The 25197-nt window shown below is 37.1% G+C and overlaps 1 protein-coding gene across 1 annotated transcript in view; it reads right to left on the bottom strand.

The window, feature by feature from the left end:
- Positions 1-25197, bottom strand: part of GMDS (GDP-mannose 4,6-dehydratase) — a 693656-nt gene that overhangs the window by 358775 nt on the left and 309684 nt on the right. The window contains exon 7 of the mRNA XM_028511630.2: positions 11840-11967. Within this exon, the coding sequence (XP_028367431.1) occupies positions 11840-11967 (128 nt within the window). The remainder of the gene's footprint in view (positions 1-11839; positions 11968-25197) is intronic.

Here is a 25197-nt window from a genome sequence, read left to right as displayed (position 1 = left end):
TAGCTACCGTCTATACTCTGACTTCTTGCACATCCAATTAATGCAGTTGTTCACAATCGCAAGAAGTACAAATGTGGGCAGGACCACGATGGACACAAAATACTGGGGGGAGGGAGAAGAGCCACACTCTCTGGGTCTACTCAGGCCCTCCCTTACTTACTGTGGCCAGGGCACAACCATAGCTCTGCAGACACACACTTGGATGTAAGCATGTGTCTCCTGCAGCACCCATTCTCTTGTCTACCTTGATCAGAGAGAGCCTGAGAAGCCAAAAACCTGGCTTCATGATCTCCCCTATAAAGCAGAGTGGTCATGGGCCATGGCTGTGGATAACAAAAGGCTAGTGCTGGTCACCCAGAGATTTGCAGGCTTCTTTTCCCTGATACAAGCATTAGGGGAACTGCACAGGACAGCTTGGGCTATATGGTGTTGCAGCTGCAGTTGGTGGCAGCTGCCACCCTGGGGTCATAAGAGAAGGAATAATCAGAGATTTGGTCCCAGCATCTATGAATCACACAGTGGCCTGCACCTACCCCAGGACATCTGTTGTTGAGTAAAAAGGAGCTCCTAGTAGGTAGGCTGTCTGTCATTTGCAGCTGAGTGTAACTCCTAACTGATGCATGAACCACCTAGATCACTCATCTCCATAGCTGTGGCAAAATGCATCATGTAGCACTTTCATTGGTCGTGTGATCTGATAGATGTTACAGTGCAAAGACCATAGAAGACTGGAATTAAGTTCAGGCTCTAAACTATCTGTTTTACTTCAAGTCAGTAAGTATCTCTAAAGAATTAATGGCTTCACCTGCTAGATAAAGGGGCTGGATAGGATAATAGTATAAAGTTGCTTCAGTTTTTAAGTTAAATAAATCAGTGAAGCAAAGAAATGCATGCTAAGCACCCCAAAGTTCCAGGTGTTCTGAAGGGCACTGGGGGTTACCAAAGGGGGTCAGACACAGAGAGAGGCTTCCTAGCCAAAATGGGATACAGGTTCTGGCAGAGACATAAAGGGATGGGAATAAAGGGCTACAGAACTACAAGGGAAATGGACAATTATTCTGGTTAAATGGCTGGGGAGGAGGGTAAAAGAAAGAGGCAGCTCTGGTTGATACCAGAGAAGGAGCAGAATTTTGAGGAGAAATGAGGAGAGACAAGGCTAGTTCAGCCCAAAAACCCAGTGGGAACCAGGCACCAAGCAAGAACACATTCAGGTGTGTCTGGAGCAAAGCACTTGAAAAGATGAAGCTTAAAAGGGGCACTGGCAAGGATCCTGAATGTAGATCTCCAATCATCAACCCTTATTCTTCGGTGGAGACAGTGATAGTCTCTATGGAGAAATAAGATGAAATACAGCGTGGAAGGTAGAGAGAGCTAGTTCATCGAAGTGCAGGGCATGGAGCAGGCTCTCAATAAAGGGCTGGAAGATAAATGCACAGCACAGAGGCCTGATCTGAGAGAAACTAGGTTCTTTTATGTCTCCAAGTCTTATTTATATTTTTTATTTTGTTTTTAGGGGAAGAAAGGGAAAATAGCATTTATCTCACTAGGCTATTGTGAAAAAAGTTTATAAAGAGTGTCAAATAGTTTATATGTTTCAGTAATCAGTAAGATCTTAAACTTCAAAATAAAAGCCAACAGTATATTTTAATTAATGGTATTTCAGATTCAGAAAAGACCTTTTCTGTAAAAAAAAAACAACATATGACAATTAAAATAGCTCAAAAAGAAAAAAGGGGGCATCCTGCAGACTACGCTTTCTCAGTTATTCAAACAGTCTGGCTAGCTGCTACCTGTGGAAGAAAAGGAGCCACATACTAAACCTGACAAGCTCAGGGGAGGCCTGCATGGCAGTCTTACAAACTCAGAGACTTAAAGCAGCCATATAGGATGGTCTGAAATTAAAAACTTTCTAACTAAAATTAGGTCACGGCAGGTAGTCATGCCTGAGGCCAACATTTCTCCCTAACAAAAGTCAGTCTTTAACTGAGCCTGTGCATTGTCTTTTTGCATCTATGACAACACACCCGTGGAATGTCAGATTTCCTTTTTCTGAACCCTCAAAGCAGAGGCACTGCACCAGGGAGAGACCACAACCCCCCTCGTTGTTACTGTTATCATGTTAATTGTTGACTAGTAACAATCCTGTACTCACATGTGTACAAGTGTCTATAATTTTACCTTTCATACAATCCCAGAGGTTTCTCTGCTTTTCTTTTTCCTGCATCCATAATCTATCACCAACGGATTTCTTGTAACCTCCTTAGGCCTCCTCTTTTGATTGCAATGTATGATATTGGGTGCAAAACTGCCAATCCCTAGAGCATTTTCTCAACTCCTTGAGGTTTTGCTTCTTGGCAATTGTCATCAATTTGGCTCAAATAAACTCATAAAAATCTTACCAGTTTGGACATTCTTATGTTGACATACCTCAAAAACACAGACGAAGATGGAAAGGTTAGCTGTACCTGAAGATCTTACAATTCTTGCTGGTGCAAAAACTGTCATTAAATATTAACACAAACATGTGATAATCATGGTTTAATTTGATCCTTTATTATCATGTTTTCACTATTCCATTGCATATGGAAAACAGCTGTAGGAAAGGTGAGAGGAAGCCCACTAGCCACCTATTCACAACACAATGCTGTTTACATGGTACATGACAAATAAAGGGGCGTACTACCAGCAGCTTGTGACACTTTAAGAGGGTCTTCATCATGCCAAACCAGGTGGTTAATACTTGAAACACTATTAACACTCTGAAGTAGGAGTTTTTTTGATACTATCCATGACCCACTGAGAGAGAAAGAGAGAGAGAGAGAAAAGGAAGGAGGAGGAGGAGGAGGAGGAAGGAAGGAAGGGAGGAAGGAAGGAAGGAAGGAAGGAAGGAAGGAAGGAAGAAGGGCAAGAGGAAAGAGGAGGAGGAGGAAGAAGAAGGAGAGAGAGAGGAAGAAAGGGAAGGGAAGGGAAAGGAAGGGAAGGGAAGGGAAGGGAAGGGAAGGGAAGAAAGGGGGAAGGAAAAAAGGAGGGCTAGGGACACAGGGAAGGAGTGAGAGAAGGAGAGAGAATGAGGAAGGGAAGGAATGGTGGTGTATGGTGAGTTAGGAAACACTACTGAAATGCTTAGCTAAGCCAATCCAATTTCTTTGAGCTCCACTAGACTTCTAACATGCCAGAGCCCTATATCACGCATAATTAAACAAGCAAACCGGTCATTCATTAGGGCTAATTTAATAGATGACTCACTTGGCCCAGCCAGTGAATGTGGCTTTGGTTTTCCAGCAGCTCTTGCAGATAGTTAACTACAATGGAGCTCTCAGCTGCCACTGACAAAAGGCAATGGAATTTAAATCACCTGTGCCATTTCTTCAAGCTTCTTCAGTTTTTTTGAAGATAAGGATCAAAAGAAATGATTTCTGTTAAACCTGTATTTCTTGTACAGAGCTGATATCTTCTTCAAATTACATGATTGTACAACTATTAAATTAATACTTCAAAGAAAGTCTCCTACTTAGGATATATGACCTGGCCTTTTAACTTTTGCCTCTTCAAATGTTTTACAGTTTGTTTCTAATTCAATATCTCATATTTGTGATCTTTGTTTCAGGACGAATAGAAGAGGCTATTAGTAAAATACCAGTTTATTTGTAATTCCTAGTGAGGGGTAATGGCCCTTCTTTAATGATTACCATTTCAAGTCAGTGAAAAAAAATGGCTTTAAAATCTCAGGAGAATGACTAACTATACCAACAATCAACCCAGAAACCTTGCGCTGTATCATAGTACAAAAGGCTGCACCGAAGAATAAGTGGGGTGGGCTCTTCTCATGGAAAGTGTAAATAATAATTCCTGTTCTCAAAGTCTAAAGTTTGCTGGGAGAATCAAATCCAAAGATGAAATGATAAAGCAAACACGAATACAAAAGGATAACCTTCAGGGGTTTAAAAAACACCTGGTGAAAGCTTTGTATTTTGTTTTCAAACTTGAAATTTAAGATACAATGAAAATCAGCAAGTAATTCTTAACTAAAAGAGACACTAGAAGGAAAAAAAAAACATATGAAATCACAAAGCCCCTGGGATCCTGATCTTTGCCTTGGCACTAATGAAAAGGAGGGAGATGCAATGGCCACACCCAGATGAATATTTGTATTGTATGGAAGTGGTTACAAAATGGCCCAGAGGCAAGGGCCACCTTCACCTTCCAGGAATGTAACCTGCCTCCCCCAGGCTCCACCCAGGTAACCCACACACCACCAGCCCTGGGGCTGAAGCACACCTCTCCAGTTCATTAGTAAGTACTGGAGGATGGACCTGAGAACAGGGATCTATGTTCTGAATCTGGTTAATGTGCAGCAAATGGAGGAAATCAAATTACACACTCAGAGAACCAAGAAAGATACTGCAGAATGTTTCTTCTAACTGCTTAGTTTGCATAGATTTTCTACAACTACTATCAAATAAATCTAGGAATCCTTAATTTCACGTTTACATGTAATTAAGAAAAAGAAGACTATTACTATTAGAAAATAACCTGCTCTTAATTTGTGTGTGTGTGTGTGTGTGTGCATGTGCGTGTGCGTGTGTGTGTGTGTGGTAGTAGAGGGGATACAGATTGGGAGGAGGATTGAGAGAGGGAAAGAAATAGATGAGTGAAAGTTTTCCAGAAAAATAAATCTGTGATGGAAACCGGGCTCTATTCTAGACAGTTCTCTATCAAATGAGACTCTTGGAAACTGGGAGATGTGGTGATCACACAAATGAGAGGTTTCTGAATCAGCAGATGTCAATGTAATCAGTCACACTGAGGGACATTTGATCTTCTAAACTAATGCTGGTTTTGCGATTTTAAAATTTTTGTTTTATATATCAGGGCAAGTGTATCATTCTTTCTATTTTTTTTTTCCATGTGCTCAGAGAGCTTCCTTTTAAAAATAGTAAAGTCTTAATAATAGTAGAATCTAGAGATAACTGGAAAACTTAGCACACTATGAAAATATATGGACACTTTTCGGTTTTCCTTTTTGGCACACATGCAATAAGAGAGAATACTGCCTGAAAATATTTTGCTGGGATCAAGGAAAGCCATCACAACTAAAACTGAAACATGATAAGACATTCAGTGAGAAATGTTTTATGCTAGGTAGAAAACCAATATCTATTTCAAGCAAGAGCCCAAAGATTGCCTTCTCCTGCAGGTGTCTGTCTCTTGGTCTCACAGCCACTGGCTGCACTGGGAGAGCAGACAGTCAGTGTGGCAGGTTAAAGTACTCATCAGAGAGCTCCCCCAAGTTCAGATCTAACTGCTATACAAAGCTTCAGTTATCCCAGCTTTAATACTAAAGCCCATAGATAGACAAATAAATAACAGATTTTACAAATGCAAATGACCCAACACTCACAGAGGGGATCAAACTTTTTTCTTTGCTTAAAAAAAAAGAATGAAAACAATCTTTGAGACTTTCCTGCAATGATTCCAGGGCAGAAAATAAGCAGATGTTTTCTAGCACGAAGTAAATGGGAGCAGAAAAAAAAAAAAACGGGTGCCTTTGGTTTAGGGAACATTCTATTTGGAAAAGGTTTTATGCTTTGTGGCTTTGGAAGCAAAGACAAAATTAACACATGTTTGTGACAAAGGGACCCTAAGGTCAAGCCTGGGAACCTGGAGCCTGGGCTCCAGAGATAGCAGCAAGGAGCACTCAAGTGGTCTGAGAAAGCTACAGAGTAGGGCCGCAGGGCCAAGGCTGTGTGAGGACAAAACACATACTTTTATTAAGTAATTTCTTGCAACTAAGCATTGAGAAGTGGGAAAAAGACAAAAAGTGCTTCAGAATGAATTTAAAAATGAGGATTTTGTCAGGAGGTAGATATTATTTTCTGGGTGTTCATAGGCATGGGATAAATGAAAGTGAGAGAAAGAGTACCTTGATTGCAAATACTTTTTTTGGGTCCTTTCCAGGGTACATTAGTGTACGAATGAAGAATTTAATATTAAAGATATATACCTTCTATAGGCAAAATCATTACTAAATTTAGATGATGTCATATTTTATGAGGTAATTAAGTCCATATCATATGTATAGTCTTCTTATAAAAATTAAATAGCCACTTTAGCTGGGGGCGGAATGAGAGAACTTAAGGAATCATATGGACACTTCAAATGTAAGTGAATGAGCATAACAATCTAAGAGGGGAAAAAAGCTTTTTACACTGTTTTCCACAGACTTTTATTTTCAGGAATAGAACCATACTCTCTTAGGTACAAACAGTCATTTCATGATTCACAATAGTATGATGACACTTGGCATCAAAAGAAGTGAGTAAAGGGTGGAGTACAAGCTTCTATCTTAATGTGGTTAATTGCCAGCTATTAGAAAATAAATGGCATTTACACAAAGTTTCATAATCCATTTCCACAGGCACTATATCTACTGAATATGCAACTCCATTCTGTATTCATTTTCATTCTCTCTCCACATACATATACATACTACAGTTGCCTATAACTACTTTTCTAATTTAATGTCAGATGCTCAAGTTTATATTTTTAAAATTCACCTAACTGCATATGATATAAAAATGCATCCACCTCTATATTTCTAAATTATCTGTGGATGGAAATTTGATGAATAATCCATCCTAGAAATATGGATGGTGCAGGCTTCATTTATTGAAATAACAATTTACACAGGGCCTACAGTTTCTGGAAGTTAGAGGCATGACCACTGTAAGGGACCAATATCTGGCCAGAGGAAATAGGCAACTATGACCTTCTGCATTTCTGTTAAGTGAGGCCTTACTGAAGAATGGGTTCTGGTACCATTAATGCTTTAGAGAAAAACAAAATAAGAAATCAAACTAGTCTTCCAAATATGAAAAAGAACAGGTTTCTGATGCTGCAATAAGCATGCTTTCCCTTAAATAAAACCCCAAATGTTCAAATGACACCCTTTTCTTCCAAATATGAATTATCACAGGATGCAAAATGCTAACAGCAGACTACATGGGACTAGATGAGAAAGAAAGGACTGAGAAACAATGGTCAGTTCTCCCCAACTCTGTCAACAGTCTATTTCCCACTGTCAGAGGCTCCCCATTTTCCCCAAGGTTTCTGTTACCAGCTGAGAACTGAAAGCTGGGATTAAGGTTAACTTAGAAGCCAATGGACAAAGAGAGAGAGAGAGAGAGAGCCACCTAACTACCCATTTTCCCCAATACACCCTTTGCCTTGTTGCCTTATAGAGCCAATATAGTGAGTTCAGAGAGATCTGATGGCTGAGTCTGCCAGTCTCTTCCAGGATATTTGTCTTTCCCCATGGCCTATGTATGGTAGAAAGAGAAAAGTGACAGAAGCTTAATGTTCTGTCCAGCTGCAAAATGGAAAGTTACGCATATCCCACTGCTAATGTCCCTATTCCCCTCCCTTCACTAAAAATAAGTGGTTATTAGTGTTGCTTAGGTGCTCAGCCAGGGCTGGAGTTCTGGCTTCATTCATCTCAATTGGTCATGGTTTGGGGTGAATATGTTATCTGACCTCTCTTAACCTCGGTTCCTTCTTTCATAAATGAAGATATACTCTCTACCTTTCAGGATTGTTGTACATATTACATAACACAATGTATATAAAGTCCTTAACAAAGTTTCTGGCACATAATAAATGACCGTCATTTGGAAATTATTATTTTCTTTTCTAAAAGTAGCTTTCTTTACTAATTAGGCTCCTGACCTCCACCTTCTACTCCTCACAAAAAAATAAAGAAAAAACAGAGGAAGAAAGAAAAAGGTGTATGGGGGGGAATGTGATATTAAAATTCATGAATGTCCATCCTCACCCAATAATTTGAATGTCCCCTGGACTGCATCTGAACTCCTCAAGAGCATCTGTCTGGTTGGCTATTGGCAGTGATGAGTTTTCACTGAGTGCTGCTGGGAAGGGCTCAGACTTAGGTTACTTGATTGTCTGTGCATCCCAAGAGCAAGGGAACATCTTGTTAGTGGTAAATGCTTAAAGATCTTTCTAGCCCAGCCAATATTTTCTGGCTACAGTTGTGATCTACCTAGTGTTATCAAGATGGAATCATGGTGGGACCTTGTTAACCAATGGTTTCCATTAATTTTATTTAAACATATGATGCCATTTACTTCTTATTAAAATGGCAGAAAGGTTAAATAAGTTTTAGAAATCCTTTATTAACCCTAGCAGACCATAGTGCACATTCATGTATCGTAAGTTTTGAGAAGTCAGTCTTACAATAAAGAAATTTGCTTACCTTTGTGATTGCAGGGCTGTTTGGCTTTGGACAAAGTTTAGAAGACTGCTATTTGTAACAACTAGTAGAAGACCATAAGTACTCCATAGAAGATGCATTGAAGGAACAATGTCACCCAGAGTAGTTTTCAGGCACTACTGGTACAATGTTGACGACAAGAATTGACTTGAATGTGTTATACAGCCACCACTGTGTTCTCATGAATATGTGGAGTTGCTTCAACATATGTGGAGGGGGGCAGGCATAAAAACAGGTTGTGTGGTATCACAATCATATAAAAAGATAAAAAATTTCAAACATTTGAGTTGTCAATTGACTACATCCCACAAGAAATGCAAATTTTTGATAACCTGTGTTTGTGTAAATTGAGTATTTATAGCTCTGAGCCAATCGCATTACAGTAATTTTTAAATGTGAATATTTTTTTATTTTTTCCTCAAAATGCAACAAAAATGTTAATTATAAAATCTGGTTGGTGAGTATAAGGATATCTGTGGTAAAAGTCATCCAATATTCTAGATGTTTAAGATGTTTATAATAAAATATTGCAAAAGATGAAACTGCATATAACTTGTTTATGCTGAAACAATATAATTTAATATAGTTTTTATATTCTGCATTTCAAATTGAAATACCTCTTACCCACTCAAATAATTTAAAACTAACTTTGATCTGGGAAACAAGACTATAAATGTATGTTAATGATCCTGACTCAGCAACAGGAAGTGGCTTTGTATAAATTGTTGCAAAAATGTTTACAAGGCAGAGGTAGATTCTAATCATGTTATGTACAGCACATTAATGCTAATTTTTACAGGGCTGTTATTATGTCCTTTTTTACAGATGGGTAAATTTAGATATAAAACCTGTCTAAGTCTGAGGAGCAAATCACTGACACAGCCAGGATCACCTACACCCTGTTTGTCAAACGCTCTCAGCTCTCCATCATGGAAATTCATCCATAAGTAAAGAAGTATGTCACTTCATCTAAAGACTTACCAACACAATATATTTGTGTATAAAGAAGGGGAGTATACAATCACAATGTGTATAGATGAGATGCTAGTACAAGCTGTCTGGTCTGTGCTCACAAAGCTGCCTCACTCTGAAGCCAATTGCACTGCCAGGATGCAGCCTAGTTTAGACAAACAATGCTTCTCTTTTTATTCTCATGCTTTTTTATTTTAATTTTGGCAATATTTATTTTAGTCACAAGTCTGTGAAGTGACCTTATTTTAATACATTTAAGAATGCAAGGGATGGTAATATTTCTTAAAATGGAGATAGCAAACTATGACTTCTTACTTAATGATATTTTTTTAGAAATCAAGAACCCATAAAAAGTACCTATACAATGCTTATTACATGTGTTATAGTCAGAACTCCAAGGGGATCTTTAATATTAAAAGGTACTTGTTTGTGGAACAAATCAGGTCTTGAATGTCAATGAGAATGACTTAATTTTTTATGTGTGTCCCTCTGTAAAATTTGAAAATTTTGTATTTTACCAAAAGGCCAGAACATCTTGCTTTTACACAAATGTTTTGGCTTCTGGTATGCTGTACTGATAGTTTCTTGTCAAGGATTCTTCAAAATGACATCATTAGGGAGAACTTTTTGATGTCTCTGAGCCAAAATATTTCTAAAATATGTTTACTTTAAATGAATACAAATGTGGGCCTTTTGTACCAAGGTTTGAGCTATACCCAGGAACGGTGAGAGCCATGGCATTTTGGGAATGAAATGACAGCAGGGTCCTTCTTCCAGATTCACTAAGCTCACAAAAGATTTTCTAATTATTTATGTATTTATTTAACAGTCTCAGGCATTTTTGGTAGATATTTTGACCTATTTTTAAAATGTCATTAATTTTGTTTCCTGATTTTAAAATTCCATATATATTTACTTCAAATATATGAAATACATAGAAGTATAAAGAAGAATATAAACATAACCAGTAATAAGCATCATTAACATTTTGATATGTTTCTCTCCCTATCAAAATCTATTTCTGTGTTCCAATACAAACTTTTTCTTAACTCGAGTGCAAAAATATAAAATAAAATAGAATGAAATGTGATCTATTTAGTTCCTGAATTCAGAAAACAAGAGTTTGGATAAAGAGGGACAACAAATTAGCCTTCTGTAAAACTCTTAGGTATATTCAGATAGCTAGAAGGTTTACATTAAAATGATATTATTGAAGAAATAATGTTATTTTGCCTCATATTTTTAAGTAGGTAAGGTCATATAGGTTACACAAATTCAGCTTCTGCTAACATCTCCCTTCTCCCATTTTCTAATAATTTCTGAAAGTGTGGCCTTTTATATTTTTTAATGTAACATTCTTAAAATATATCTGACTAATGTCATTAAGTGCTTCTTTGTAATTAAAGCTCATAAGAACATATTTAAATGTTTTAATTTTTCAATTTAAATATTAAATATTGAATATATTTAATGTTGTGATGTTCAAAATTTAAAATCTGAGCTATTTTTTTGTTCGTAATGTAAATCAGTGATAGGTGTTCAAGTACACATAAATAGTAACAAATGCCTAAGCAAACCTCTGTGTTAGCAAGTGAACTACTTGTTTGCTTTCTTTTGTAAATGTTCATGTTTTTTTTTTTTAATCAATGAACAAGGAAGCCAGATCCAGTTTCCCAAGGAGGAATCCTGAAAAGACAGAAACAGCCTCCTGCAGCACAGGAAATCTGTAAGCACCTCAACAAGGACAAGCAAGCTCCAGGGAAAATGACAATGTCACGAACCTGCTCATTCAGGTCTATGGCCATAGAACCACCATAGATATCTGAAAGCATACTAATTAGGGCAAGGTAAAATGCAATGACTTATTTAAAGAAAGATTATACTACTTACATATGTAACACAAACCAAAATTTAACATGTAGTATATAAATCTCAAGCATGAAAATTTAAATTTCCTTTAAGTATATCTATTATTCTGTAGTAGCATCATTAACATCTCTATCTCTTTATTTAATGGACAAAGTACACTGGTGTGAAAAGCCACACTTTAAGATTTATGTAGGGCAATAAACAGACTCTTAAGCAGCAGAAACCAAAAGTTCTATAAGAATATCACTCTTAAGAGTAATTTAGTAGAATAATATAAATGTGAAGGTCTTAGATTATACAAATTGAAATCAGGTAGTATTTCTTGAAGATCTGAGAACCAGTACCTTTATACCAGAAAACTATTTCACAGTTAGTTATATGTGAATTGGGAAGGAAGGAAGGAGAAGGTGCAAAAAGTGGGAGCTGAAAAAAAATCTTTAGAAAGTGAAGGCAAACATTCAAACATTTTTTTCATCCATCATCCAAAACAATGAACAACACATTTTTTTTAAAAAAGGTTCCCTTGTTCAAGTGACATTCAGTATAACCTACATGCACTGCTGGATCAAAGGGCCTTAAATTGAAAGCAATATGAGCTTAAACATATCTACATTAGCAAAATTTTATATGCTACCACCTTTGCCACTAGAGGCCTGGCATTTAAAATACCAACTGGTACAGGAATTGTTAAGAACATGAGTTAGTTCCTACCTCTACATAGTCCTTGGCATGGCCCCAATCTCGTTTGGCATCCAGATTTCCCAAGCTAAAACATTCCAGTTGTCCAAGGTAAATCTTAGCTACTGACCGGCTAATTTTTCTAGTAACAAAATTAGCTCCTAAAAAGAGACAAAAGATGTATTATCAGTAGAATGCATTTGACATATAACAGTTTGGTGAACCAAACCCAACCTCAGCCTCTGGGTACTCCTTTTACTCTTTTCCCTCCCCTTCTTTAAAGTAATAATTTAAGGGGGCAAAAAAGAAAAAAAAATAAAAGAAAAAGATCATTAACTGTCATTTAGACAAGTTAAGAAGCCCTAATTCTAAGTGTCACATCAGCTCTACTTTCATAACAAACATTTTTCTTTGGGGGACTTATGTCTTAACATTCCTAATTCGTTGCTGCAATATGCAACCCAGGCACTGGGCCAAGGAAAAGCTACCACAATGCCAGTTTTTAAACAGAAAATTCAAAAGGGTTATATAAAGGGAAGTGCCAGGATGGAAGACAGACATCTAAGACCACCCTGATTTTTTTAAGGACATAAACATCATATATTCCTATTAATAAAGCTATTCTGGGGCTCCTGGGGAGAGGGGGAGGACAGTAACTTAGCTTACAGAGTGTGTGACTGTTAAAAGTCACAAACAAGGAATGCATTTGAGTGGTCAACAAGGGGAGATTGCATCTATTTAGAGGCTTGCATAGCCATCCAATTATAAAATAGGCTACAGTTCTAAATCAAAAGTTTCTCTATACTATACTTACTGCAGTGCTAGCTTCCAATTTCATTTAAGTGTTCCTGAAAAGAACAGGCTCCTGAATTCTTTATTAACATTTGAAATGAATGAATGAAAAGTGTCATATATTTAAGAAGGTAATGAAATTGTTTTAATGCTCTCTGGTCTTTAAAATAAACCTCCATCTATTTTTAAAAGGTCACACATATACACAAAAAGGATAAAATTAGAAGACACTGCTGAGACAATTTTACCCATACTCCTATGCCTAGGCAAAGTTATCACAAAACATCAAGATGCCAAATTCTCAAGGTAATAACACACATATGAACTAGTCAATAATGGTTTCACACAGTTTAGGTAGATTACTATCACACTTTATCAATAACTTTATCTTTGTGCTTTTACAGATGAAGCAGGAAGGTGAATGTTGTGATGAAAACTTTTGGCTTCTACAGAAATTGGCACAGGAATAAGGGGAATTTTTCTAAATAGGTTTTCTAAATTTTGGCAAGAATATGGCCCACTGCAAGTTCAAACATATAGTAGATTCACTTACTAAACAAACACAGTATATACATTTAAACCAATGCCATATCATTAAACATGACAATGGGACTTCCATGGAAATCCACATTTTCAGTTTCTCTTAGCAGTTCAAAGAGTACTTTCAGAAAGTCAAAATTTCAACTTTCTGTGGTAGTTTATATAACACACAGAGGTCCTGACTCAAAAAAGAACCTTTCAAAATAAAGAAATATTAGGTTAAAATTCTTCCCAATCTATCCCTGATTAGCAATTTTCTATTGACTTATAACAGTTTTCTTAATCCTCACCCCAGGATTTTAGAGAGAGAGTAAGGAAAAGAGAGAGGGACAGGGAGGGAGGGAGGGAGAGAGAGAGAGAGAGAGAGAGAGAGAGAGAGAGAGAGAGACATCTATTGGCTGCCTCCTAAACAGGCCCTGATGCTGGATCAAACCCCACAACCTAAGTATGTGTCCTGACTGAAGATTGGGCCTACAACCTTTTGATGTACTACAGGATGACACTCCAACTAATTGAGCCACGTGGTCAGGGCTCTATCTTTCTATTCTAATGGGTAGGCTATACTATTATCCCAAAGCATACTAGATAAACCCATGATGCCAAATCATTAAAAGTTCCCAACATGCAATAGTTCAGATTATTCTATTTACCAGCATACTAATGTTTAGGAGTCAATTGGAAGCACAAGTTCAAGCAATCCACTTAGACCCTATAGTGTCATGTTCATGCTTTCAACCAGTATAAACTGAGCACCTACCAAACACTGAGCACTAAGCTGGGGGATCCAGGAGTGAAGCAGCAGTCCCTACTCTCAAGCAGCACAGAAAGGATAAGATAGACAAATCAGTGCTGCCAGAAATGAAAGAACAGCTTTGCAAGGGCAGAAACAGTCCGGGCCTGTAACACCACTGCTCCACATGGTCAGAAGACACCTACCAAAAAAGAAGCCTGAATGAGTCTCCCAGTGAGGTCATGAAGGGAGTAATTAAGTTGTGAGACAGGGACAGTGATCCAGGTAGAAGGTACAAACCATAAAATCGTAGGGAGGAACCTTTCAGCAGGCCTTTCTCCTTAAGCTCATCTAGCAATGACCACAAGCATGAAACATTTGATGATGGCCACTGCTTTTAACAGTGCACTAAACTCTTCAGATGCAGAAATTCATTTAATTTTTCAGAGCAACCCACAGGTAAGAATTATTATTACCTGCATTTTGTAGAAAAGCAGCTGAGATTCAGAGAAGCTATGCAAATTGGCCATTCCAAAACAGGGTTCAAGTCAGTGTCAATGTGACTATGAAGCCCAGGCTCTACCTTACCAGAATTTACAATGGCATTATAGGACTTATGGAGTCATTCTTAATCTAGATCCAAAAGTTATCTTGGATAACTAGTCAAATTCATTTGAAATTTCAAGTTCTTTAAAATTATTTTTTAGTTATATTTTAACAGCTATATTGAGATATAATTCACATACCATACAATTCATCCACTTAAGTGTATAATTCAGTGGCTTTTAGTGTACTTAGATATGGTGCAGTCAGAGCTGCAGTGAATTCTGGAATATTTTCGTCACCACAAGAAGGAACTCCATATCGTTTAGCAATCACTCCTCATTTTCTACCAACCCTTCTGCTTTAGGCAACCACTAATCTACTTTTTATCACTATAGATCGGCCTATTCTGAACACTTCATATGAATGGAATAATATGTGGTCTTTTGTAACTGGCTTCTCTCAATTAGTATAATATTTCAAAGTTCACCTATATTACAATATAAATTAGTACTTCATTACTTCTTAATGGCTGAGTAATATTCTATTATGTGAATATAACACACTTTACCTATTCATTTATCAGAAAATGGACATTTGGGTAGTTTCCATCTTCTGGCTATTGTGAATAATGCTCCTATCCATGAACATTCATGGACAAGTTCTTACTTGGACATTTTTATTTCTCTTAGGTATATATCTAAAGGTGGAATTACTGGGTCACAGGGCAACTCTGATTAATTTATTGAGGAACTGCCACACTGGTACTACAAAGTGTCTGCATCATTTCATGTGCCCATACCGTTTCACGTTCCCACCAGCAGTGAACAGTTCTTAATTCTCCACATCCTCCCATGCACTTGTTATGGCTTATTTTTAGACAATAGTTATCCTACTGGATATTGAGTGTTATCTTGTAACAATTTTGATTTGATTTCTCTGATGACTAATGATCATCTTTGTTTTCATGTGCTTTTGACCATTGTCTTATCTTCTTTGAAGAAATGTATATTCAGATCCTTTGCCCATTTTTAAATTGTGTTACTTGTCTTTTTATTATTCGAGTTGTAAGAGTTCTTTATATATCATATTTCGCCATGTATAATGCACACTCATGTTTTTTGGCCTAAACTTTCAGGGGAAAAAAAACTTTTGTTTCTATCTTTTAATTCAATAACTTATTTATTTATTTATATTTAGATACTTGTTTTTTTATTATAAAGGAATTTTGGCATTTATTTTTTAACATTATGGTACAAAAATTTTTTTAAAGTAATCTTTTCTAAGATTATTTATTTATTTATTTTTAGACAGAGGGGAATGGAGAGAGAAAGAGAGGGAGAGAAACATCAATGTGTGGTTGCCTCTCATGTGCCCCCTACTGGGGACCTGGCCCGCAACCCAAGCACATGCCCTGACTGGGAATCAAACTGAACTCTTATGTTCACAGGCTGGCACTCAATCCACTGAGCTGCACCAGCTAGGGAATGGTAGAAGAAATTTTATATAAAAAATAATCAGAAAACACATGAACAGATACAAGGTATTTCAGGTACTACCCATGTAAAATGTGCATCCTTATTTTTCCCTCAAAAATTTGGGCAAAAAAAGTGCACATTAAGTACAGAAAAATAAGGTATTCTGGATCCAAGTCCTTTATCAGATATATAATTTACAAATATCTTCTTTCATATTGGTTATATTTTCACTTTCTTGATGCTGTCTCTGATGCACCAAAGGTTTTTTTAATTTTATTTTAAAGAAGTTCAGTTTGGCTAATTTTATATTTTTGTAGTATGAGGTTTCAGTGTCATATCCAAGAGGGTTATGCCTAGCCCAAGATCATGAAGATTTTCTCCTATATTTTAAAATAAATTATATTGATTTTGTTCTTACATTTAGGTCTTTCATCCATTTGCATCTGTATGTACAGTTGTCCTAACACTGTTAAAAAGGTTATTCTTTCTCGCTTTGAATTGCCTTGACATCTTTTGTTGAAAATCAATAACTGTAAATAAGTGAGTTTATTTCTCATTTTTATTCTATTCCATTGATCTATGTAGCTATCCTTATGACATAACCACAAATTCTTGATTACTATAGCTTAACATTAAGTTTTAAAATCAAGAAGTGTGAGTCTCTTTTGTTCTTTTTTAAAGACTGTTTTAGCTATTTTCAGTCCCTTAAATTTCCATATGAATTTTATGATCAGCTTATTAATTTCTGCAAAGTCCCAGTCAACTGGGATTTTTTTGATAAGAGATTGTGCTGAATCTGTAGATCAAGATGGGAAATACTGTTGTTTTAACAATAGTATATCTTCCTGTTGATGAGAACAAGATGTCTTCCCATTTATTTAGGTCTTTTAAAATTTTTATGAGTAATATTGAGTAGTTTCCAGAGAGTATGTTTTGTCCTTCTATTGTTAAATTTGTTCCTAATTACCGTTCTCTTTGATCTCATAATGTAACTCTTCTTATTTTCATTTTAAGATTGATTTTTAAAATATTATTGCTACCATATGGTTTACAAGGTAATTCTTAGGAGAGGCTTAAAATAATTTTTAAAAATTTTGCTCTCTTCATTTTTACTCCTTATATCACAGGTGGCAAACACAAGGCCCACGGGCCAAATCTGGCCTTCCACCTTGTTTTATCCGCTTTGTTTCTACCCAGGGGCAGCGCCGAGCTCCTTGCCCATAGTTAAGGAGTAGTTACATTTATACAGTCCTAAAGTTACATTCAGTCCTTTGAAGGCAACCACAAGGCTGATGTGGCCGCCGGTGAAAATGAGTTTGACATCCCTGCCTTACATAGTTCTATCCTAGGAGAGAATGATATACAATTATTATACATGAGGGCTAACACCTTAGAGGTCAATTTGTCCAACCATCCCAAATGTGCAGGTGAAGAAAGAGAGGCTGACTGACTGTCCATGTTCAGACAAATAGTCAAATCTGACCCCTATCTTGACCTACTTCACGCTGTTTTCAACAACTCACAGTGTAGTGCAGTCTTAGACTAGATTGCTTAAGTGGTTGGGCATTAGAAGACATGTGGGTAGTAGAACTCCCATAATTATTTTAAATACATGCTTGGTTTCTAAGAACCTTAAACTAGAAGACCCTAGCTATGAAGATGACCAAGAAATGAATAGTCAGCTATGAACTGAAAGAAGTCTAGCTGTTAGTTAATAGCATAAACCATTTAATAACTTTAAAGTTACAGTTTCCTGTGTAAACTACCAATGAAGTAATATTTAACACTCCAAATTCAAAGGTACACTAATGTATATAAAACCATGTTGTAGAATATAAATCACTACAGCCATTTAAGGAATTAATATTAACATGTCCTTGCATGTAAAATAAGAATAACAACAGTACTTGCCATGTAGTTTTGATATTTAAGTAAGAACATCTAGGTAATATAATTAGAAAGTTATAAATAAATATTAGCTGTTATTATAATTATATTACAATGTTAATAGTATCTGTAATTAAGCCTCAATGAAAAGTTCAGATTTCTTAGTTCTTTTATGACTAGGTCTCTTAATTCTCTGATTTTAAATTTCTGAGATCAAGACCAAATGTAAATAAACAGCCAAAGGCAGGTATGCAGACTCATACAATATAGGTTACTTTCTCAATGTAAACTTGATAACCTAGGAAAAATAGAGCACCCACAAAGATGCACATTCTTAAGAAGGAGATCAATTAAAAAGAGTTTTAGTCCAAATATCAGTTCAAAGATTGAGACCATGAGTACTGATAGAATGGAAAGAACACAATTTCTGTTTCAGCTATATAGCAAATATGAACAAAATATTATTATAATGTATTTAAAGTCAAAGCTGAGTCTCCAAGAAGTGCCCAGGTAAAGGGGGAGCTCCAAAGAACAGGTCATGGGCGGCCACTAAGGGGTCTCTGATGGGAGCAGAACCTAATGATGCCAGGTCAGGACCTGAAAATAGATTGCAGGTTTAATATCTAATGCAAGCAAAGGATAAAGTCTTTCAGACAGAACATTGGAAACAGGGTTATACACCATGTGAGTTATTAATAATCCCATTACTTTTGGACTTCCAGCCAAGATGGAGGCATAGATAGACAAACTGTGCCTCCTTGCAAAACCAAAAGAAGGAAAACAACTACTTAAAAAAAAAAACAATAAGAACTGACAGAAGATCAAACTGTATGGAAGTCTGACAACCAAGGAGTTAAAGAAGACACATTCATCCAGACTGGTAAGAGGGGTGGAGACAGGCAGCTGGGCAGAAAGAACTGCAGCAAGGTGGCAGCTGGTGGAGTAGGCAGTCCCACATTTGCACACAGATAAATGGGGAGGAACAACTGGGGAGCTAGACAGACCACACAACCCTGGGTTCCGGTGCAGGGAAATAAAGCCTCAAACCTCTGATTGAAAACACCAGTGGGAATTGAGGCGGCAGTAGGAGAAACTCCCAGCCTCACAGGAGAATCTGATAGAGAGAGACCCACAGGGTCCTAGAATGTATACAAACCCACCCACCCACCCAGCCACCCACCCAGGAATCAGTACCAGAAGTGCCCAATTTGATTGTGGGTAGCAAGGGAAGTGACTGAAAACTGGCAGAGAACGGAGCAAGCACCATTGTTCCCTCTGGAACCACTCTCCCACATACAGCATCACAACATAGTGACATGGGTTGCCCCGCCCTGGTGAACAACTAAAGCTCTGCTCCTTATGTGTAACAGGCACACTGACACAACAACAACAAAAATGGCCCAAATAAAAGAACAGATCAAAGCTCCAGAAAAAACACAACTAAGCAATGAAGAGATAGCCAACCTATCAGATGCACAGTTCAAAACACTGGTAATCAGGATGCTCCCAGAATTGGTAGAATATGGTCAGAATATAGAGGAAAAAATGAAGACTATGCTAAGTAAAATAAAGGAAAATGTACAGGGAACCAACAGTGATGGGAAGGAAACTGGGGCTCAAATCAATGGTATGGACCAGAAGGAAGAAAGAAATATTCAACCAGAAAAGAATCAAGAAACAAGAATTCAAAAAAAAAAAAAAATGAGGAGAGGCTTAGGAAACTCCAGGACATCCTTAAACATTCCAACATCAAAATCATAGGGGTGCCAGAAGGACAAGAGGAAGACCAAGAAATTGGAAATTTATTTGAACAAATAATGAAGGAGAACTTCCCTAATCTGGCAAAGGAAATAAACTTCCAGGAAGTCCAGGAAGCTCAGAGAGCCTCAAAGAAGTTGGACCCAAAGAGGAATACACCAAGGCATATCATAATTACATTAGGCAAAATTTAAAATAAGGAGAGAATCTTAGAAGAAGCAAGAGAAAAGGAGACAGTTACCTACAAAGGAGTGCCCATAAGACTGTCAGCTGATTTCTCAAAAGAGATCTTGCAGGCAAGAAGGAGCTAGAAAGAAGTATTCAAAGTCATGAAAGGCAAGGACCTACATCCAAGATTACGCTATCCAGCAAAGTTATCCTTTAGAATGGAAGGGCAGATAAAGTGCTTCCTAGATAAGATCAAGTAAAAGGAGTTCATTATCACCAAGCCCTTATTATAAGAAATGTTAAAGGGACTTATCTAAGAAAAAGATAAAAAATATGAACAGTAAAATGGCAACAAACTCATAACAACAGAACCTAAAAAACAAAAACAAAATAAAATAAGCAAACAACTAGAACAGGAACAGAATCACATAAATGGAAATCACATGGAGGGTTACCAGTGGAGGAGTGGGAGGGGGAGAGAGAAGTAAAAGGTACAGAGAATAAATAGCATAAATGGTAGGTAGAAAATAGACGGGGGAGGGTAAGAATAGTATAGGAAATGTAGAAGCCAAAGAACCTATATATATGACCCATGGACATGGACGGGGGCGGGGGGGATGTGGGTGGGAGGGGGTGTACAGGGCAGATGGGAATAAAGGAGGGGAAATGGGACAACTGTATAGCATAATCAATATTATATATTTAAAGAATAATTCTATTACTATTATCAGTGCTATTATCTTTTTTAAAAGATTTTATTTATTTATTTTTAGAGAGAGAGGAAGGGAGGAAGCAAAAGAGGGAGAGAAATATCAATCAGCTGTCTCTAAATTACTCCCAACTGCAGAACTGGCCAGCACCCCAGGCTTGTGCCCTCACTGAGAATTGAACCTGCAACCTTTTGGTTTGCAGGCTGGTGTTCAATTCACTAAGCAAGTGTTTCAACTTTTTAGTTGCCTTATCAGTAAAATAGAATAATAATCCATACTAAGAATCAAATGAGACACAAGTCAAAGGTTGTATCTCAGAACACTGTATCAGCATAAAGTACTTCTATTAGTTATCAAAGTCTACTGTTTTAGATATTTTTACTGTGATAAATCTTTAAAAAGTATTAAGGCCTAGTACTGGTCAGGTGGCTCAGTTGATTAGAATGTTATTCTGCACACCAAAATGTTGCAGGTTCAATTTTCCTTCTGCTTTGTGTGTCTGTGTCTCCGCCTTTTCTGTTTCTTATGAGAACACTAGTCATTGGATTTAGAGTCTACCCTGGCAATTCAGAATGATCTCTTTATCCCCAAATCCTTAACCTAATTATATATGCAATGGTAGAACCGTTTTTCCAAATAAGGTCACATTCACAAATTCTGGGCAGTAGGCTATGATCCTCATAGCCCACTATGAGGATCAAGGATTAGAATAGTTGAGGAAATATGATAAAACATGAATAAAGTGTTATATTGTTTTAATATCACCTTAGGGTAATTATATATCTTATGAGCACAATAGTCAAACAGAGTCTCCAAATGCAAAAGATTAATTTAAAGGTGATAAAATAAGTTTTGTCTCTATTTAAACTCTATAAGTTTGATTCTGTTAATAAAATAAATTTCCTCTCTATTTAAGTTCTGCAAATTTGTCTCAGTTAATAGAAACAGTTCCCTGGGTGTCTTTCTTCACATCTATTTATAACTTTAGACTAGAGATGCTGTGTATAGTTCTGTATACACAAAGTTTTGGTAAACTTTGTTCCTCATCATTCCTTTTTGAATATTTCCTCTAACATAATTTCCTTTCTTCTTAAAATAAATTCTTTAGAAATTTCTTTAATGCAGATAAATTGTATGGCTCATATTTGAAAGATAGTTTTGCTCATTTTACAATTCCAGGTTGAAAATCATTTTCTCTTAGCATGCTGAAAGTATTGTTCTACTGTCTTATCAGGTTTCCTTTTGTTGCTGTTGGTAGTGTGCAGTCTAACTGTCATGGCTTTGTGGGTTGTCTTTTTTCTCCTCATTGGTTTAGAAATGTTCTTTTTGTCTTCAATATCCTAAAGTTTCAATTCCATGTGTATAGATATGATTTTCTGCTTTGTGTACACGGTGCTTCTGTATCTGTGTCTCCTATATCAGGTCTAGAAATTTCTTAATAACCATCTCTTCAAACAATACCTCCTCTTCACTCTATTTTCTCTTTCTATTTCCTTCTAGAAAAGAATACTAGATGCTCTCTCTCTCTCCCTCTACTAACAATTTTCATCTTTTTATCCTTCTTTGCAAATTCTGAATAATTTAGATCCATCTAATTTCTCCTCAGTAGTCTAATATTTAAGGAAGATGTTTAATTGTTTATTTTAATAATTTTTATATCTAACATTCATTCTCTTTTTAAAATCTGCCTGGATATTTTTATGTTCTGTTGTTGTTTACTTATCATGATGTGTCATTCTTGAAAAAATGTTTTTATTTATTTATTTTTAGAGAGGGGAAGGGAGAGAGAAAGATAGGGAGAAAAACATCAATGTGTGGTTGCCTCTTGCATGTCCTCTACTGGGGAATTGGCCTGTAACCAGGGCATGTACCCTAGACTGGGAATTGAACCAGAGACCCTTTGGTTTGCAAGCCCACTGTTGTGAATTGCCCTGCCTGGTTTCAGAAGCTGTAACTCCCACCAAGGCTAAGGCTGAGGGAGTGACCTTGGACCATAAGCCACTAAGGAGACAAAAGCTTATCTCCCTGGCAGAAGCTCTGCTTCTGCTCCTTTTACTTCATCCATAAATGGCCCCCAATGCTTGGTTGGTTAGCCAATGACGGGTAAGATTCCCCAATGGGGGAATGACCTAAGATAGGCACGATCACGTGGGAGGCCCCCAAGGAAGGACTTTGGGGGCTACAGCAAAAGGGGGTGATGGACCCTCGCCCCTAGGCTTTGACAAAGCCTGAGTCCTCATTCTGTCTGTGAGAAATGTCCTTATCTCCTGGCTGCCTGACTTAAGCCTGAAACAATGACAGAGGGTGATGCAGCCCTGTGCTGGAAAGGGTGGGTTCCCTGGGCAATCAGGCCTAAGAAAGAATATGTAAAATCCTGTGAAACCTGCTTGGTTTAGGATGCTCTCAATTAAATGATAAGGGTCCAAGCAAGAAGTAAGTTTGTTCCTCAAAGTTTAACAGCTCTTTAGCTATCTGACCCTGACTCAAAATAGGCCCTCAGAGTTCTTTGTTATCTATTGTTTGATCCTTCTGCCTCACAATGATTAATGAGCTTTACCTGTATTCCTGTGCAAACTGAACCCAGTAAAAGCCCATTGAAGAACAGGCTCTTGGCCCTTCTCTTTTGAGAGATCAGCCACCTTTTTTCCCAAAGCAGATCATGTCTTGGTAGACTTATTCTCATCTGTGGCAGTGGGGTGGGGACCCTGTGGGCAGAGCCCCCCCACAGCCTGCATTCAATCCACTGAGCCACACCAGCCAGGGAGATGTATCATTTTTTAAATTTAAATATGCTTTACTAATTTTATATTATGTATTTAATAAGTCCAATATTTACAGTTCTTGAGGAACTAATTCTTGTTATTTCTGGTGACTCTGACTAACGAGTCATTTTTGTTCCCTTGTGCATTTGGTGACACTAATAGTTCATATTTACTAATTTTAACCTGCCAGAGACCAGAGGATATCTCTGAGAAGAATGGTTTCCTCCTTGTAGGCAAGAAGGGGCAAGAAAGAACTATTGGAAGTGATGAAAGGCAAGGAACTACATCCAAGATTATTCTATCCAGCAAAGCTATCCTTTAGAATGGAAGGGCAGATAAAGTGCTTCCCAGATAAGGTCACAGGTAAAAGGAGTTCATCATCACCCAGCCATTATTATATGAAATGTTAAAGGGACTTATCTAAGTAAAAGAAGATAAAAAATATGAACAGTAAAGTGACAAGAAACTCACAACTATCAACAAATGAACCTAAAAAAAGAAAAACAATGAAAACAAAAACTAAGCAAACAACTAGAACAGGAACAGAATCAGAAATATGAACATCACATGGAGAAATTTCAGTGGGGAGGGGGAACGGAGGAATAGCAGGGAAAAGGCACAGGGAAGAAGAAGTATAATTGGTAGGCATAACGTAGATGGGGAGAGATCAAAAATGGTATAGGAAACAGAGAACTCAAAGAACTTATAAGTACAACCATGGACATGAACTAAGGGGTGGGGAATGCTGGAGGGTTAGGGGGTGCAGGGTGGAGAGGGGATAAAGGGGGAGAAATTGGGAAAACTATAATAGCATAATCAAAATATACTTAAAATTTTTAAAAAGAGAGAAAAAGAAGAAGAATGGCTCCTTCCTGAAACAGTCTGCATTTGTTTCTGTTGGAAGCTGGGAGACACTAACCCAGGTGACATTTCATCACCTTCCACAGTCCCCAGGTTAATACAGTTACATTCTTCTATTTTGTTGCTGTCTATGGCCAAAACCTAAGCCTTCTAATTACAGAGGTGGGGCAGTGCCTAAAGGCCTTTTTATGTCAAAGCTTCATATTAAATGACAATTGGACACCACTTTTGTGTCTATAGTGGTCCCCATCTACCAGTGAGAGAGAAGATGAAGACAAGATTTAGAAAAAAAATTTTGCCCTGCACATCTCGATGTATGTTGATAACTATGCCACCTTTTACATATTTATTTTTATTTTCACGTTAAACATTCAGAAAATTTTGATTTTTGTTTTATTTTCTATGGAGTTTGTCTTTATAATGAATAGGTGTTTATAAAAATATATTAATAAACCTGAAATTTGTCTCATTGTTTGGCTCACAGTATTTGTCTGGCTCAAATACAATCATTTGTCATAATTTTTTTTGTATACAAGGAAAACTATACTTCTTTTCCATATGAAATTATGGAACACAACATCATCTTGTCTGTGTGGTTCTTCCTCTGGGCCTCACTACCTGTATGGACAGACGACAAAGACCTGCTGGGAGACCACTGCACCATCAACACACAGGGGGTGGTTCAGATACAGGACTAAAGCCAAATCTCTAACTTCCTGGTGTTGTTCTTGTGTCCAATCCTTACATCAATGTGTGTGTGTGCATGTGCACATATTCCTTGTTTTAAACTTTCTACTCTAACATCACAAAGTATGCCAGCATACTATTCCAAAGTCAAATATCTCCTAAACCAGAAATTGAAAGAAAGGGAGAATTGCCAAATTTACAAAACATACACCTTAAATTACCAGCATTAAACTTTAAGACATGTATAGTTGCACACTTACTGAAATGAAAGAATTAGCTCATCTGTTAAATCACAACTTACCACAATGTATTATACTTCAATAGAGTTTTATTTTTTAATGAAAAATGCAACATTGGACATCTTATTATGATCAACTGGAACTAAAGGAAGAAACATTGAAAGAGATATAGTAAGTCCTACTAAGGACAATTCTCCTGCTTATCACATTAAACAAAGTCACTTCTTTTTCAGACA

The sequence above is a fragment of the Phyllostomus discolor genome, chromosome 5, assembly GCF_004126475.2.
Source record: "Phyllostomus discolor isolate MPI-MPIP mPhyDis1 chromosome 5, mPhyDis1.pri.v3, whole genome shotgun sequence".
NCBI classification, from domain to species: domain Eukaryota; kingdom Metazoa; phylum Chordata; class Mammalia; order Chiroptera; family Phyllostomidae; genus Phyllostomus; species Phyllostomus discolor.
The sequence above is the reverse complement of the archived record's forward strand: the minus strand, read 5'-3'. Positions and strand labels throughout refer to the sequence as shown.